We start from the raw sequence: 18,005 nt of genomic DNA, 5'->3' as shown, positions 1-18,005 counted from the left end.
GGTGTTTCAATGAAGGACGTAATATTCCAGATCCCGAGCTAAATCTTGAAGGGTGGAAGATGCCTGTTGTGTTTTTTTTTAAATGTGGGGTGGCCGTTGCACACCAACCATTACACGGGCTTGACAGAACTAGGTCTTGGTCCAGTGGCAAGGATTAACCAAGACGACTGGAGACCAGCTCTGCTGCACTGACCTAGTGCGCACACATATCACAGTGTGGGCTGGCCTGTGCTGGCCCTGGGCCCTCGCCTCTTCTGAGCCCCAAACTCTCGCCTCTCCTGGGCCCCGTTCACTTCCATCTACAAACTCTTGCCGCTCCTTCGCCCCCTCCTGCTTTGCCTGCCCGCACTGCAATCAGCGACCTGGCTTCGCAGCCGTTGCCCTCCTGCAGCAGCATGTGCTGCTCCCTGCAGTGGTATGCCGCCGGACGAGAGGGATGGGCTTCAGTGAGAAGGTCAGAGTACAAGAGGTATAGAGGAACAAAGGAACCTTGAGGAGCAGGTCCACAGATCCCTGAAGATGGCAGGCCAGGTGGTTAAGAAGGCATATGGAATATTTGCCTTTATTAGCCGAGGCATGGCATACAAGAGCAGGGAGGTTATGCTTGAACTGTATAAGACACGAGTTGGTCCACAGCTGGAGTACTGCGTGCAGTTCTGGTAGCCGCATTACAGGAAAGATGTGATTGTACTGGAGAGGATACAGAGGAGATTTACGAGGATGTTGCCTGGATTGGAGAATCCTGGCTATGAGGAAAGATTGGATAGGCTGGGATTATTTTCTTTGGAACAAAGGAGGCTGAGGGGAGACCTTATTGAGTTGTATAAAATTTATGAGGGGCCGAGATAGAGTGGATAGAAAGGACCTATTTCCCTTAGCAGAGGGGTCAACAACCAGGTGGCATAGATTTAAAGTAATTGGTAGGTTTAGAGGAGATTTATGGGGAATCTTTTTTACCCAGAGGGTTGTGGGGGTCTGGAACTCACTGCCTGAAAGGGTGGTAGAGGCAGAAATCCTCACCACATTTAAAAAGTACTTGGATGTGCACCTGAAGTGCCTTAACCTGCAGGGTTACGGACAGAGCTGGAAAGTGGGATTAGAAACATAGAAACATAGAAAATAGGTGCAGGAGCAGGCCATTCAGCCCTTTTAGCCTGCACCGCCATTCAATGAGTTCATGGCTGAACATGAAACTTCAGTACCCCCTTCCTGCTTTCTCGCCATAACCCTTGATCCCCCGAGTAGTAAGGACTTCATCTAACTCCCTTTTGAATATATTTAGTGAATTGGCCTCGACTACTTTCTGTGGTAGAGAATTCCACAGGTTCACCACTCTCTGGGTGAAGAAGTTTCTCCTCATCTCGGTCCTAAATGGCTTATCCCTTATCCTCAGACTGTGACCCCTGGTTCTGGACTTCCCCAACATTGGGAACATTCTTCCTGCATCTAACCTGTCTAAACCCGTCAGAATTTTAAACGTTTCTATGAGGTCCCCTCTCATTCTTCTGAACTCCAGTGAATACAAGCCCAGTTGATCCAGTCTTTCTTGATAGGTCAGTCCCGCCATTCCGGGAATCAGTCTGGTGAATCTTCGCTGCACTCCCTCAATAGCAAGAATGTCCTTCCTCAAGTTAGGAGACCAAAACTGTACACAATACTCCAGGTGTGGCCTCACCAAGGCCCTGTACAACTGTAGCAACACCTCCCTGCCCCTGCATTTAATCCCCTCGTCTAAATCATTAATGTACAATGTAAACAGCTGGGGCCCCAGCACAGAACCTTGCGGCACCCCACTAGTCACTGCCTGCCATTCTGAAAAGTACCCGTTTACTCCTACTCTTTGCTTCCTGTCTGACAACCAGTTCTCAATCCACGTCAGCACACTACCCCCAATCCCATGTGCTTTAACTTTGCACATTAATCTCTTGTGTGGGACCTTGTCGAAAGCCTTCTGAAAGTCCAAATATACCACATCAACTGGTTCTCCTTTGTCCACTTTACTGGAAACATCCTCAAAAAATTCCAGAAGATTTGTCAAGCATGATTTCCCTTTCACAAATCCATGCTGACTTGGACCTATCATGCCACCATTTTCCAGATGCACTGCTATGACATCCTTAATAATTGATTCCATCATTTTACCTACTACTGAGGTCAGGCTGACCGGTCTATAATTCCCTGTTTTCTCTCTCCCTCCTTTTTTAAAAAGTGGGGTTACATTGGCTACCCTCCACTCCATAGGAACTGATCCAGAGTCAATGGAATGTTGGAAAATGACTGTCAATGCATCCGCTATTTCCAAGGCCACCTCCTTAAGTACTCTGGGATGCAGTCCATCAGGCCCTGGGGATTTATCGGCCTTCAATCCCATCAATTTCCCCAACACAATTTCCCGACTAATAAAGATTTCCTTCAGTTCCCCCTCCTTACTAGACCCTCTGACCCCTTTTATATCCGGAAGGTTGTTTGTATCCTCCTTAGTGAATACCGAACCAAAGTACTTGTTCAATTGGTCTGCCATTTCTTTGTTCCCCGTTATGACTTCCCCTGATTCTGACTGCAGGGGACCTACGTTTGTCTTTACTAATCTTTTTCTCTTTACATACCTATAGAAACTTTTGCAATCCACCTTAATGTTCCCTGCAAGCTTCCTCTCGTACTCCATTTTCCCTGCCCTAATCAAACCCTTTGTCCTCCTCTGCTGAGTTCTAAATTTCTCCCAGTTCCCAGGTTCGCTGCTATTTCTGGCCAATTTGTATGCCACTTCCTTGGCTTTAATACTATCCCTGATTTCCCTAGATAGCCACGGTTGAGCCACCTTCCCTTTTTTATTTTTACGCCAGACAGGAATGTACAATTGTTGTAATTCATCCATGCGGTCTCTAAATGTCTGCCATTGCCCATCCACAGTCAACCCCCTAAGTATCATTCGCCAATCTATCCTAGCCAATTCACGCCTCATACCTTCAAAGTTACCCTTCTTTAAGTTCTGGACCATGGTCTCTGAATTTACTGTTTCATTCTCCATCCTAATGCAGAATTCCACCATATTATGGTCACTCTTCCCCAAGGGGCCTCGCACAATGAGATTGCTAATTAATCCTCTCTCATTACACAACACCCAGTCTAAGATGGCCTCCTCCCTAGTTGGTTCCTCAACATATTGGTCTGGAAAACCATCCCTTATGCACTCCAGGAAATCCTCCTCCACCGTATTGCTTCCAGTTTGGTTAGCCCAATCTATGTGCATATTAAAGTCACCCATTATAACTGCTACACCTTTATTGCATGCACCCCTAATTTCCTGTTTGATGCCCTCCCCAACATCCATATTACTGTTTGGAGGTCTGTACACAACTCCTAACGTTTTTTGCCCTTTGGTGTTCTGCAGCTCTACCCATATAGATTCCACATCATCTAAGCTAATGTCTTTCCTAACTATTGCATTAATCTCCTCTTTAACCAACAATGCTACCCCACCTCCTTTTCCTTTTATTCTATCCTTCCTGAATGTTGAATATCCCTGAATGTTGAGTTCCCAGCCCTGATCATCCTGGAGCCACGTCTCCGTAATCCCAATCACATCATATTTATTAACATCTATTTGCACAATTAATTCATCCACCTTATTGCGGATACTCCTTGCATTAAGACACAAAGCCTTCAGGCTTGTTTTTTTAACACCCTTTGTCCTTTTAGAATTTTGCTGTACAGTGGCCCTTTTTGTTCTTTGCCTTGGGTTTCTCCGCCCTCCACTTTTCCTCATCTCCTTTCTGTCTTTTGCTTTTGCCTCCTTTTTGTTTCCCTCTGTCTCCCTGCATTGGTTCCCATCCCCCTGCCATATTAGTTTAAATCCTCCCCAACCGGATAGCTCTTTGTTGGCCGACACAGACATGACGGGCTGTGATGGTCTCCTACCATGCTGTAAATTTATATTTCTATGATTCTATACGAGAGGGATGGGCTTCAGTGAAGTCAGAGTATGAGAGGGATGGGAGAGTTAGTGTACTGGAGAGAGGGGTTTTTTGGGAGAGTTAGTGGACTGGAGGGAGGGGCTTTTTGGGAGTATTAGTGTACTGGAGGGAGGGGCTTCGATGGGAGAGTTGGTGTACTGGAGGAAGGGGCTTTTTGGGAGTATTAGTGTACTGGAGGGAGGGGCTTCGATGGGAGAGTTGGTGTACTGGAGGGAAGGGCTTCGATGGGAGAGATAGGGTACTGGAGGGAGGGGCTTTTTGGGAGAGTTAGTGTACTGGAGGGAGGGGAGAGTTGGGGTACTGGAGACTTCAGTGGGCCAAATGGCCTTATCTTTGAATTTTTAATTTTTTTTTGTTCAATGTTCTTCCAATCAGCTGCCAGCAGGAGATTGATGTGCAGCCAGATGTGTTTTGTTGCATTTCTGCAATATTCAGTTTCTGTCACTAGGTGGCATAACACCACTTCGTATATTCAGTAATGAGCTTAAAAAGCACCTACATTTCACTGATAATGCAGTCACTTCATTCGAATTACTGGATAATTTGAACTTTATTGTGCAAGAATCATCAGGAGCAGGCTGTCGATATCTGTCTCGACAGTAGATGCATCTCGGGGGTATGTGCAGTGGGAATTGCCCGTTGGTTTCCTGTGCACGGCTTGTGGGGAACATTAAGCGGATTCTCTCGGAGTAGATCGGTATTAGCAGCTGAGCAGGCTGACTCAAAACCAGACTTGTCCAGGGCCCGGGGCTGTCTAGCCCAGGACTTCCATTGCAGTTTGATCATGAACTTGCAACTACTTTAATAGTTATTTCAACTTCATTGTCGGGGTTTGACGTGAAACATCATAGACTGCTGTCTGTGTTTCTCGTGGATGGGATAGACCTGTGCATGACGACGGTGCAGCACAGACCCACAGGAACAGTACTTCTGCCAATCACACTGGAACCGATTGATTGTCCCAGGGAAGCTGCAGATACACCAGTGAGAGCAATGAAAGGGACCACTCCAAGTGTGCTGTTTGTTGGACACTGAGCGAAGCCTCCGACCCCATATCCTTTCCATCAGCAAGATCGGTAACTTCAACCTCCGCAATATCGCCTATCTCCAACCTCTGCCACAGCCCAGCTACTGCTGAAATCCTAATCCATGACTTTATTACCTCCCGACATGGCAATTGTAGGCTCTCCTGGCCAGTCTCCCATCTTCTACCCTCGGCAAACCTCTCCACTTCCCCGCGCGTGCCCACAGTGCCCCCTGCGCCGCACCTCACTTTAGGAAGGATGTGAAGGCCTTGGAGAGGGTGAAGAAAAGATTTCCAAGAATTTTTCCAGGGATGAGGGACTTCAGTTACATGGATGGACTGGAGAAGCTGGGGTTGTTCTCCTTTGAGCAGAGAAGTTTGAGAGGAGATTTGATAGAGGTGTTCAAAATCATGAGGGGTCTAGACAGAGTAGAGAGAGAATCTTCCCATTGGCGGCAGGGTCGAGAACCAGAGGACACAGATTTAAAGTGATTGGCAGAAGAACCAAAGGCGACATAAGGAAAAACTTTTTTCCACAGTGAGTGGTTAGGATCCGGATTCACTGCCTGGAGGCAGACTCAATCGTGGCTTTCAAAAGGGAAATGGACAAGTACCTGAAGGAGCAAAATTTGCAGGGCTACAGGGGGCGAGGGACCAGCTGAGATGCTCTTGCAGAGAGCCGGCACGGGATCGACGGGCCGAATGGCCTCCTTCTGTGCTGTAACCATTCCATAGGACACGCTTGGGCTGGATGTGTTGCCTTAAACAGTTGAATAGCTTGCCAACACTCATTGTCTGGGCTCACAAACGAAGAATGCCTGTGGGGTCATGTCCCAGGAGAATGGGAAAAGGATCTGGAGGAAAAAAAAGCTGAAGGAAAGGCACAATGATACAGTAGCAGAAGGAGGCCATTCAGCCCATCATGCCTGTAACAGCACTTCGAAAGAGCGATCCAATTAGTCCCTCTTCAGTGCTTTTTAGCCATAGCCCTCCAAATGTTTCTGTTTCAAGTATATATCCCAATTCCCATGGATAGAAATACACGTGGGCACAGTCATGGCAGGAGTCACATGGGTCGCTTAGTTTGTGCATGAGAAGCAATGCTGGTGATTAGAAATTTGTGCACTGCTCTATACTACTTGAATTCCAAACACTCCACAGCCCATATTTCATCCTGTCACACGTGGATTTTGGTGGCCCAATTTTACTAAGTCCTCCACAGGCTGTTGGCTGACCGAGAAGTGTCTATTGGGGCGTGGGTTTCACGCTGGGCTCGGAGTGCTCCTGGTTTCTCGCCTCTCCTTCCTTTATGGTGTCCGCTGTGGCTCAGTGGGCAGCACACTCACCCCCGAGTCAGAAGGTTGTGGGTTCAAGTCCCACTCCAGGAACTTTAGCACATAAATCCAGGCTGACGCTCCCAGTGCAGAGCTGAGGGAGTGCTGCACTGTCGGAGATGCTGTCTTTCAGATGAGACGTTAAACCGAGGCCCCGTCTGCTCTCTCAGGTGGATGTAAAAGATCCCATGGCACTATTTGAAAGACGAGCAGGGGAGTTATCTTCGGTGTCCTGGGGCCAATATTTATCCCTCAATCAACATAACAAAAACAGATTATCTGGTCATTATCACATTGCTGTGTGTGGGAGCTTGCTGTGTGCAAATTGGCTGCTGCGTTTCCCACATTACAACAGTTACTACACTTCAAAAGTACTTCATTGGCTGTAAAGCGCTTTGAGACGTCCGAAAGGCACTATAGAAATGCACGTCTTTTTTTCCTTGTTTCAGATTCCGGAGGTAATCGGTTTCTGCTGTGACTTCCTCATTTCCTGGATTGACGACGACAACGTTATCGAGCTGTACAGGCTGGCCGAGCACTACAGCTTGACCCAGCTGAGCGGCAGGATCGACACGTACATCCTGCAAAACTTCCTGGCCTTCAGCAAGACAGAGACCTACCGCAGGCTGCCCCTGGCCAAGGTGCGGGGCCTGCTGGGCAGTGACCAGCTCCACACCAGCTCGGAGAATGAGGTGTACGAGGCAGCCCTGCTTTACCACTACACCCAGGAGGAGATCGAGGGGGACCAGGTCTCCCTGCACGACCCGCCTAAGCTGCTGGAGATGGTCCGCTTCGCCCTGATCGAGCAGCAGACCTTCCAGAAACTCTACAACCGCCTCAGCCCCTGCCCCCTCAAGGAGGTCCTGGCCGATGCCCTGGCCTATCACCAGAATGAAATTCTCCAGCCCGTGCTGCAGACTGCGCAGACACAGCTGCGCTCTGAGTTCAGTTGCGTGGTGGGCTTCGGCGGGATGTACTCCTCCCAGGACGAAGACCTGAGCGATGAGGTGAAGTTCCTGAACCCGCTGACCCGGGAATGGCGAACTCTGACGCAGGCCCAGATGCCAAAGATGTCGAACCAGGGCATTGCGGTTTTAAATAACTTTGCTTATCTCGTGGGTGGCGACAACAACACTGCCGGCTACAGAGCAGAGGTGAGCTGCTGGAGGTATGGATTCTCTTTCCTTTCCCTATTTATAAACTGCGGTGACGGACAGCATAATATAAGAACAAAGGAAATAGGAGCAGGAGTAGGCCATATGGCCCCTCGAGCCTGCTCCGCAATTTAATACAAGCTTGGCTGATTCGATCATGGACTCGGGTCCACTTCCCTGCCTGTTCCCCATAACCCTTAATCCCTGTGTTCAGTAAAACTGTCATTATTCACCAGTCCCACTGGAGTAACAAGGTTATGAGAAATGATAGATCCCCTCCAGCGATCTGCCAACTCCGCTCAGAATATGCATCAAATTTGGGGCCTTCCAGAACCTTCTCCAGCACTAGGCAGTCTGGGCTTCTGCTAACTGGTGGCAAGTGAGATTAAATCCCAAATCCCAAATCCCAGCGACACGGTGATATTTTCAAATGATCCTGTTTTTATTAATCATTTACATTAGTTATTATGGTTAGCTTGTCCTCTTTGTCCATTGCTCCAGCCATGAAACATTCCCGAGCAGAGAAGAGACCCAAAAAACTGCTCCCCCCTCCCCCAGTCCTGTATCACAGGGTGTACAGTGACCCCCCCTCCCCCAGTCCTGTATCACAGGGTGTACAGTGACCCTCCCTCCCCCAGTCCTGTATCACAGGGTGTACAGTGACCCTCCCTCCCCCAGTCCTGTATCACAGGGTGTACAGTGACCCCCCCTCCACCAGTCCTGTATCACAGGGTGTACAGTGACCCCCCCTCCCCCAGTCCTGTATCACAGGGTGTACAGTGACCCCCCTCCCCCAGTCCTGTATCACAGGGTGTACAGTGACCCCCCCTCCCCCAGTCCTGTATCACAGGGTGTACAGTGACCCCCCCCTCCCCAGTCCTGTATCACAGGGTGTACAGTGACCCATCCCCCAGTCCTGCTGTATCTCAGTGGACGGATGATCTCGCGTGCTATTTCTTCCCCATGGCTATTGGGAAGCACAGAGTCTTCACTCTGCCTTTTGTAACAGCCTGAGCAAGGCTGAGGATCATTCGGAGAGGAAGAGCAGGAGAGGATTTGCCGATTTTCATTGTGTGGTACAGGATACTTGCAGACTAAGTTTAGTTGAGTATGAAACAGCTTTTTGCATAGTATTGTGTTACTACTATTTAATATCTCAAATGGCTCATCTGTATAAATTTTAATTCTGAATTGAAGCAGTTCCTTATCTGTCTTGTTTCAAGTATTTCTTTCTATTTTAAGCTGTCGGTCTGTACCTTTTTTTTTAAAAAAAAAAGCTTGGTTTTGAATGAGGTGGGGGTGTGGGCTGCTGCAGTGTGGCATACCTGTTGTTTAAACTGTTGGGCGCTGTGGCGAGAGTTCAGAGCGGTGTGAATTTGGTTGCTTTGTCTCTTGTTTTAAGGTATGATCCGCGGCACAACAGGTGGATTCGAATCCAGTCGCTGCAGCAGCCACATGCGGACCATTGTGTGTGTGTAGCGGGCGAGTATCTGTATGCTATAGGAGGCCGAGATTACCACCAGGAGTTAAACATGGTGGAGCGCTACGATCCCCGGCTAAATACTTGGGAATATGTGGCACCACTGAAAAAAGAGGTACTGACAAATACTCGTAGCACCAAATCTGGTATGTGTTTGAAGTGAAATCCACGTCGTTGTTCTGTTCACCTTCCCGCACTCGTACTGTAGTCTTTGGCTAGCCGGGCAACATAAGAACATAAGAATTAGGAACAGGAATCGGCCAATTGGCCCCTCGAGCCTGCTCCACCATTCAATAAGATCATGGTTGATCTTGGCCTCAACTCCACTTCCCTGCCCACTCCCCCATAACCCTTTAATTCCTTAGCGCTCAAAAATCTGTCTCTCTCCGACTTAAATATATTAAATGACCCAGCCTCCACAGCTCTCTGAGGCAGAGAATTCCACAGATTCACAACCCTCTGGGTGAAGAAATTCCTTCTCATCTCAGTTTTAAATGGGCGGCCCCTTATTCTGAAACTCTGCCCCCTAGTTCTAGATTCCCCCATGAGGGGAAACATCCTCTCAGCATCACCCTGTGAAGCATGTTCTGCTCTTGGGTACTCAGGGATGGGAGGGGATCTGGAGGAGCAATCCAGGTGTAAGTGTGATGGGAAAGCTCATTAAGTTTAGGTACTGTTGATGGAAATTTTCACTCCAGGCGTGGACCAGGACCGCTTTTGTTTCACGAAAAGAAAATGCAACAAATCTTATTTTTCCAAATACTTCTATTTTCAATGGAGAAAAATGTGAGGTGATACATTTTGGTGGGAAGAATGAAGAGAGATGATAATACATGTTAAATGGTACAACGTTAATGATAGAACAATAGTTTGGCTCCAGCTGGAGTGCTGTGTCCAATTCTGGGCACCACACTTTACGAAGGACATGAAGGGTTTGGAAAGGGTACAAAAGAGATTTACTGGAATGGCTGAGGGATTACAGTTATGTGGACCGACTGGAGAAGCTGAGGCTGTTCACCTTGGAGCAGAGTAGAAGAGGAGATTTGATAGAGGGGTTTAAAATCATGAAGGGTTTAGATAGAGTAACTAAGGAGAAACTGTTTCCAAGGGCTGAAGGGTCGGTAACCAGAGGGCACAGGTTTAAGGTGATTGGCAAAAGAACCAGACGCGACTCGAGGAAAAACGTCTTTATGCAACGAGTGGTTAGGATTTGGAATGCACTGGCTGATGGGGTGCTGGATATAGCAGCCTTCAAAAAGGATTTGGATAAATACTGGAAGGAGAAAAAATTGCAGGGGTATGGAAAAAGAGCGGGGGAGTGGGACTAACTGGTTCGTTCTTTGAAACAGCCAGCACAGACTCAATGGGCCGAATGGCCTCCTCTGTGCTGTACTCTTCTATAATTCTATGACTTATTCTCCATAAGAACATAAGAATTAGGAACAGGAATAGGCCATCTAGCCCCTCGAGCCTGCTCCGCCATTCAACAAGATCATGGCTGATCTGGCCGTGGACTCAGCTCCACTTACCCGCCCGCTCCCCATAACCCTTAATTCCCTTATTGGTTAAAAATCTATCTATCTGTGACTTGAATACATTCAATGAGCCAGCCTCAACTGATTCCTTGGGCAGAGAATTCCACAGATTCACAACCCTCTGGGAGAAGAAATTCCATCTCAACTCGGTTTTAAATTGGTTCCCCCATATTTTGAGGCTGTGCCCCCTAGTTCTAGTCTCCCCGACCAGTGGAAACAACCTCTCTGCCTCTATCTTGTCTATCCCTTTCATTATTTTAAATGTTTCTATAAGATCACCCCTCATCCTTCTGAACTCCAACGAGTAAAGACCCAGTCTACTCAATCTATCATCATAAGGTAACCCCCTCATCTCCGGAATCAGCCTAGTGAATCGTCTCTGTATCCCCTCCAAAGCTAGTATATCCTTCCTTAAGTAAAGTGACCAAAACTGCACGCAGTACTCCAGGTGCGGCCTCACCAATACCTTGTACAGTTGCAGCAGGACCTCCCTGCTTTTGTACTCCATCCCTCTCGCAATGAAGGCCAACATTCCATTCGCCTTCCTGATTACCTGCTGCACCTGCACACTAACTTTTTGGGATTCATGCACAAGGACCCAGGTCCCTCTGCATCGCAGCATGTTGTAATTTCTCCCCATTCAAATAATATTCCCTTTTACTGTTTTTTTTTTTCCCAAGGTGGATGACCTCACACTTTCCGACATTGTATTCCATCTGCCAAACCTTAGCCCATTCGCTTAACCTATCCAAATCTCTTTGCAGCCTCTCTGTGTCCTCTACACAACCCGCTTTCCCACGAATCTTTGTGTCATCTGCAAATTTTGTTACACTACACTCTGTCCCCTCTTCCAGGTCATCTATGTATATTGTAAACAGTTGTGGTCCCAGCACCGATCCCTGTGGCACACCACTAACCACCGATTTCCAACCCGAAAAGGACTAATTTATCCCGACTCTCTGCTTTCTGTTTGCAGCCAATTCTCTATCCATGCTAATACATTTCCTCTGACTCCACGTACCTCTATCTTCTGCAGTAACCTTTTGTGTGGCACCTTATCGAATGCCTTTTGGAAATCTAAATACACCACATCCATCGGTACACCTCTATCTACCATGCTCGTTATATCCTCAAAGAATTCCAGTAAATTAGTTAAACATAATTTCCCCTTCATGAATCCATGCTGCGTCTGCTTGATTGCACTATTCCTATCTAGATGTCCCGCTATTTCTTCCTTAATGATAGTTTCAAGCATCCAGTTTCCAGTTCAGCTATTACTGTGGTGCTGACACACTGGGGTGTCAGAAGCTGTGGGCTCCCTGTGCAGCATTTCCACTTCTCATATCAGCAAAAATCTGAAGATGATCAAAAGACCCTTCAGCCCACCTTGGCTCAGTCCCCTGTGGTACTGTATTCGTAGCTTGTTAATCTTCAAACTTCCAATACTTTCATCTTGTGAGAGAAAGTTAGTCATGACCGAGATCCAGTTTCCATAAGTAGAGCAAGTCCCCTATGACTGGAATAGGCACCATTACCTCCAGCTATGGTCTTTTGTACTGCAAACCATGCAGCATGATACCAGGTTCTCCTGTCTAATCTGAAATGTGATAAATACTGCAAGTCACTAGGTTCAGGCTAAAACTAATAGCTGGATTTATTTACAAATAAGATAATTGCACAAAAGTAGAAAGGCACGGCAAGAAGCTATAGTGTAACACTTCACAATCAATTCACACATTGTTTCAAAATCAAAATAAAACAGTCTAAAATCTTTATAGTTCTTTTCAGTAGCTTTTGACTGAGTCTCTGGAGATTACATGGGGGATTGACCTCGCTGAAGCTCCTCTTAGCCTCTCTTTTGGTTGAAGCAGTGCAAAGGAAGGAACTGGAGACCATGGCAGCTCGTCAGTTATATGTTTGGTTTTATTTTGATGTTAAACCGTGTCATTTAATCAAACAAATTCTGCTCATTAATCTGCCAGGTGAGGTTCTGCTTCTAACAAGTAAACAGATGCAGTGTGAGCAGTTGTCTCCCGCCCATCGAATTACCCGTTTGCTTTTGACATTTGATTCCCCTTAGAACAAAGCTCAAATATTGTTCTGGCTAAAACTAATAGTTAGATTTAATTACAAATAAGATAATTACACAGAAGTAGGAACTAGTAGTACAATACATGACTTAAACAACTCATTAAACTGTTTCAGAACCATTAAAAAAAAATGAATTTTGTCTCCTTCCTCTGGTTTATAGACTTGTATATATTAACATTGCAAAGAAGGGTATTGCCTTGCAACATTTTATAAATGGTGAAATTTTAGGAAGAACACTGAATCAATTTGTACAGAAGACCATGTACTTGAGTCCCGGCAAATGGTTGCAGAGGAATCAAGTCAGAGACCTGGGAACAGTGTGTTGGTCCTCCGGGGAAGTTATGCTGGTACGGAGGAGGGGGAAGCAGAAGGAAAGAGTGGGAAGCTATGCAGAATACATTGATGTGATGGACTGTTGCTTTTTCTTGTGAGGTTCGTATTGTGAACTAATTTGTGGCGAGGCTGCTGAAGAATCAGTGGTCCCGCCTATGTGCAACTAAATAAAGTTCTCGGGTAATTATTCGATTTAGGGGTTTATGTTGCAAATAATCCCTTTGTTCCTCCTCTATTCGATTAGGTGTATGCCCACGCTGGAGCAGTGCACGCAGGGAAGGTATACATAGCCTGTGGGAGAAGTGGCAGGAATTACTTGAAGGAGCTGCACTGCTACGACCCAGAGGCAAACCAGTGGGAATCGAAGGCCGATGCCCCTGTGGAACGGGCCTGGCATGGAATGGCTGCAGTCAGAGGCCAGCTTTACCTCCTTGGCGGCAGCAACAATGCCAATGGATACAGGCAGGACGTCATGCAGGTGAGCTGTGAGCAGAGAGAGAAATGTCCCCTGGGAGTCTTCCTCCTCACCATCTGAACAGCCACAGTGCAACCTTTGAGTGTCTGGGATTTATCTTGAGTGGATGATTATCGGGTGCAATGTGAATCCAAGTACCATTGGCGGGGATAGGGGACAGCACTCTGGAGGAATTCATGGATGACAAAAGCTGCCCATTTTATGCGATCAGGGCAATTCTGGCGTCTTGTGCACCCCCAATTTTAATCTCTCCACCATTGGTGGCTGTGCCTTCAGCTGCCTGGGCCCTAAGCTCTGGAATTCCCTCCCTAAACCTCTCCGCCTCGCTACCTCTTTCCTCCTTTAAGCCGCTCCTTAAAACCTACCTCTTTGACTGAGCTTTTGGACAGCTGCCCTAATATCTCCTTCTGTGGATGGGTGTCAAATTTTGTTTGATAACCCTCCTGTGAAGCACATTGAGACGTTTTATTACATTAAAGGCGCTTTATAAATGCACGCTGTTGTTATTGCTGAACTGCGACCATTGGCGACAGAGCCAGCTCACACCGGCACCCGTCCTTGGGAACTGCACGCCACAGTTGCTTTGCAGTTACATTCGTGACTTTGAGAGCATTGGCCTGTAAAGTGCTGCACTGTCACCTTGTACCCTGCTTGGTGCGCCTCACTCCAACCTTTCATTCTTTCTCTCTCTCTTCTGTTTGTGAAGGTTTCCTGTTACAGCACCGAGCGGGACCAATGGTCAACTGTGTCCGAAATGCCCTATGGCCACGGGGAGCCGGGCATTGCTGCCCTGGATGACAAAATCTACATCCTGGGCGGGAGGTCACATGACCGCTTCACGCGCACTGACTACGTCCACATTTACAACGTTACGGACTGCTGCTGGGAGGAAGCGCCCGATATCGAGTGTGCCAATTCTGGGATGTCCTGCTGCGTCCTGACACTCCCGAGGCGGCTGGTCGAGGACTGGGGGAATCAGACGCCCCGAAAACGTGCCCAGCGAGCTTGCCGCCGCCGCCGTGCCTACATGCTTCCTGAAGTGGTTGGGCTTTCTGACTTTGAGGAGTTCAGTTCCAGTGAAGACTGAACTTGTGGTTAAACAGGCCAGCCTGTCAGACGTTCTGTTCTTAACGTGATACATCCTGTGGATAGTCGCCGTGTCCCTTTGTTTTTCTCTCGTATTCCCGGCTCCACTCCTGAAGGTCCTGGCTTGTGCAGGGGCAGTGGGTTGTGCGGGGAGTGGGGCATGAGTCTTCCCACGGACAGACAGCACCCCCTTACCTTGTCCAAGTGTCCATTCTTCAGTGGATGAGTCAAGACAGCGAATGTTGACCGATTGCAAGACTTTGGGGAGGACATCGCATCTAAAGCTGATCCAGCCATCATGCTGAGGTTTCCAAACACTTTCTCCATTGGGGACCCTGAACAGCCACCCACCCATCCCAGCCTGAGGGTGCTGAAGCCAGTCGTAAACTCAATGCAGGAAAAGGACCGTGTGCTTTGCATGACTTAATACAACTTCAGTACATCATTAGTGAGCTTCATTTCATCTGTTCAAAATCGTTCGTTTTCTGTTCAATGTTATCTCAGAAAGTCCAGCTGTAAGCTAGGTGACATTTCCCTCATTTCTTTCTCTCTCTCTGTCTCTGTGTCTCTGTCTCTGTGTCTCTGTCTCTGTCTCTTTCTTTCCCCCCCCCCCCCCCTCATGGTGTCCTCCTCTCTTTCTCCCCCCCCCCCCCCCCCAATGGTGCCCTCCTCTCTTTCTCTCCCCCCCCCCCCCCCCCATGGTATCCTCTTCTCTCTCCCTCCCCTCCCCCCCATGGTATCCTCGTTCCTCTTCCCCCATGCTATCCTCCTCTCTCTCTTCCCCCCCCCCCCATGGTATCCTCACTCCTCCCCCCCCATGGTATCCTCCCCCCCCCCCCCATGGTATCCTCGCTCCTCTTCCCCCATGCTATCCTCCTCTCTCTCTCCCCCCCATGGTATCCTCGCTCCTCTCCCCCCATGCTATCCTCCTCTCTCTTTCCCCCCCCCCCCCCACCCCCATGGTATCCTCACTCCTCTTCCCCCATGCTATCCTCCTCTCTCTCTCCCCCCCCATGGTATCCTCGCTCCTCTCACCCCATGCTATCTTCCTCTCTCTTCTCCCCCCCATGGTATCCTCGCTCCTCTTCCCCCATGCTATCCTCCTCTCTCTCTTCCCCCCATGGTATCCTCGCTCTTCTCCCATGCCCATTCAGCAATACTGCTTTTGTTGATACTGCTCTGAACACAAGCTCAGAATCGCCTCCCTGAATTCTCACTGTATTGAAATTAAGAATCATTCCATGTTTCCTTATTCTATCCCACAACCCCAAAGTTGTGGAACTCCTCACCTCCCTCAGTTTTCCTTTTCTCCTATACTCTTCACACTACAAAAAACCAAGCTTGGTGTCAGTGTCAGATGTGGCTCAGTGGGCAGCACTCTCGCCTCAGAGTCAGAAGGCGGTGGGTTCAAGTCCCCCCCCCCCCACCCCCCCGAGACTTGAGCTGATAAGTACGGTCCTGAGGGAGTGCTGCACTGACAGAGGTGGCGTCTTTCGGGTAAGATAATAAACCAAAGTTCCGTCTGTCCTCAGGAGGAGGTAACCCAGTTACCATAGAGGTGGATGTAAAACAACCCATGCCACTAGTTCAAAGAAGAGCAGGAGAGTTCTCCCCAGTGTCCTGGCCAATATTTATCCCTCATCTAACACCTAAAACAGATTACTTGGTCATTATCACATTGCAGTGTGTGGGAGCTTGCAGTGCACAAATTGGCTGCTGTGTTTCCCACATTACAACAGTGACTACATTCCAAAAGCACTTCACTGGCTGTAAAGTGCTTTTGAGCGTTCTGAATCACTGTATAAATGCAAGTCTTCCTCTTTATTTAATTGATTTTATCTTTTCAAACTACGTCATGCTCTTCTCCACGTGGGGAGCCCGCAATCTGGGTCTTGGCCCATCATCTGTTTTTTTTTCCCAATAAATTTGCAGTGCTGAGATTAGTTACTTGTGCTCCAAAAGCCCAGTTCCCCTTTCCTCGTCCAAAAAATGAGAGAGCATCCTAATTGATCTTGTTAATCTTGTGTGTGCACAGTTGTCGATGTAGCGTGAGATTCGCATCACTCACACTAATATCTCCTCCTTTGGCTCAGCGTCCATTCCCGTTGCGTCTGTTGAAGTGCCTTGGGATGTGTCTCCACGTTCAAGGTGCTATATAAATGCAAGTTGCTGAGGTGGGATGGTGATGGGGCGATGTGTTACATATTTAATTTATGGCTATGTTTTGGGCTTAAATTGCTTATGATCAACGAGCGCACTTCATGCACGGTGTGTTTTTAAAATTTGTACTATCTGTCAGCAATGCCACGGGAGAGCCCTAGTATCGTGTTTCCACATTTCCCTTCAGACATGTCAACTCTCCCGTAATTTCCACGAGAGGCACGGAAAGGTTCTCCAAGCCAAGCCCGTGAAGTGACTGACAAGCTATAAGCACCTTGGAAAGTAAAGTTTGATTGATTTATGCAAGGAATACCTGGTCAGGTGAATGTGAGGGATGTTTGTTCAAATCTAAACAAGTTGGGTGATCCAGGTAAAGAACAGTACAAGTGAGAAGAGTTTCTAAGAATCTGGGAAGAGTGGAAGAGGCCTTTGAATGTCTTAGGGACTGCATGTTATTTGCTTGGAAAGAGCTTGTTAAATGTGTGAAGTTCCGATTTATCAAGGGTTAATCGGCCAGTGACGTCACGAATATAATTGGGGTAAAAGGATTTATAGAATTCTTCATATCATGAAGCTATTGCTGGAGTGTTGACATTGAGCGAAATGTAATCTCCATTTTACACAGCTTTGAAGTTCCACATATTACAAACCGCACTCACATATTACTTTAAAAATGTAACCTATTCTGCTGTATGACACGCAAAAATAAACATAACTTTGTATGTTTAAGTGGATTTTCAATCTGCCTCACTCTTTTTGTGATCCTTAAACTGACTGTCAGTATTATCTCGATGCTGGCGTGTCCGAATAAACTGTATTATCTCACAAGGAAATGCTATTCATTGCTCTCCAAAAAAGCTTAAACTCCATGATTTTTGGCTATTTTGCGCCTTGTTCAGCACCCCGGCAGAAGATTCGGTTATTGGTTTGCGCCGGCGCAAAAACTTACCGCCCCGTCCTCCGTTTTCGGCGTGATTATGACGTCAATCGTCGTTCATGGAACTTTCGGCCCTAATGCCTCATTTAACGATCGTCCCATGCCCGCTAACCTACACTGAATTCTACAGTAAGACACAAGACACCAATGGCACAGGCCAAACAAACATTTTATAGACATGAATAATTAGCAATGTTTCCCCCTAAAACCCAAAAGTAAACTGCTTCCTGCAGTAAATAAACAGTAAACTGCTTCCTGCAGCAAGACAATTCAAGATAAGTCAATTGTTATCACACAACTATGTACATTTTTTACAATGCTACATACATCCTTGAGCATCAACTTGTGCCAGGCCTTAATGGCTCTTATCCGTACTTTCCGCTCCCCCCCACCTTCCCTTCAACCCCCCTCCCATGCCAGCT

The 18,005-nt window shown here is 47.5% G+C and overlaps 1 protein-coding gene across 2 annotated transcripts in view; it reads left to right on the top strand.

Moving 5' to 3' along the window:
- Nucleotides 1-17,387, top strand: part of klhl22 (kelch-like family member 22) — a 48,241-nt gene extending 30,854 nt beyond the window's left edge. For both annotated transcript variants that reach the window (XM_070887523.1, XM_070887522.1), the window contains 4 exons: nt 6,782-7,500; nt 8,889-9,081; nt 13,170-13,403; nt 14,107-17,387. In XM_070887523.1, the coding sequence (XP_070743624.1) occupies nt 6,782-7,500; nt 8,889-9,081; nt 13,170-13,403; nt 14,107-14,487 (1,527 nt within the window). In that variant the 3' untranslated portion in view covers nt 14,488-17,387. The remainder of the gene's footprint in view (nt 1-6,781; nt 7,501-8,888; nt 9,082-13,169; nt 13,404-14,106) is intronic.
- The last annotated feature ends 618 nt before the right edge of the window (nt 17,388-18,005 follow it).

This window comes from Pristiophorus japonicus, chromosome 8 (assembly GCF_044704955.1).
Source record: "Pristiophorus japonicus isolate sPriJap1 chromosome 8, sPriJap1.hap1, whole genome shotgun sequence".
In the NCBI taxonomy this organism is placed as follows: domain Eukaryota; kingdom Metazoa; phylum Chordata; class Chondrichthyes; family Pristiophoridae; genus Pristiophorus; species Pristiophorus japonicus.
Note: the sequence above shows the minus strand (reverse complement) of the source record. Positions and strands in the feature narration are given on the sequence as shown.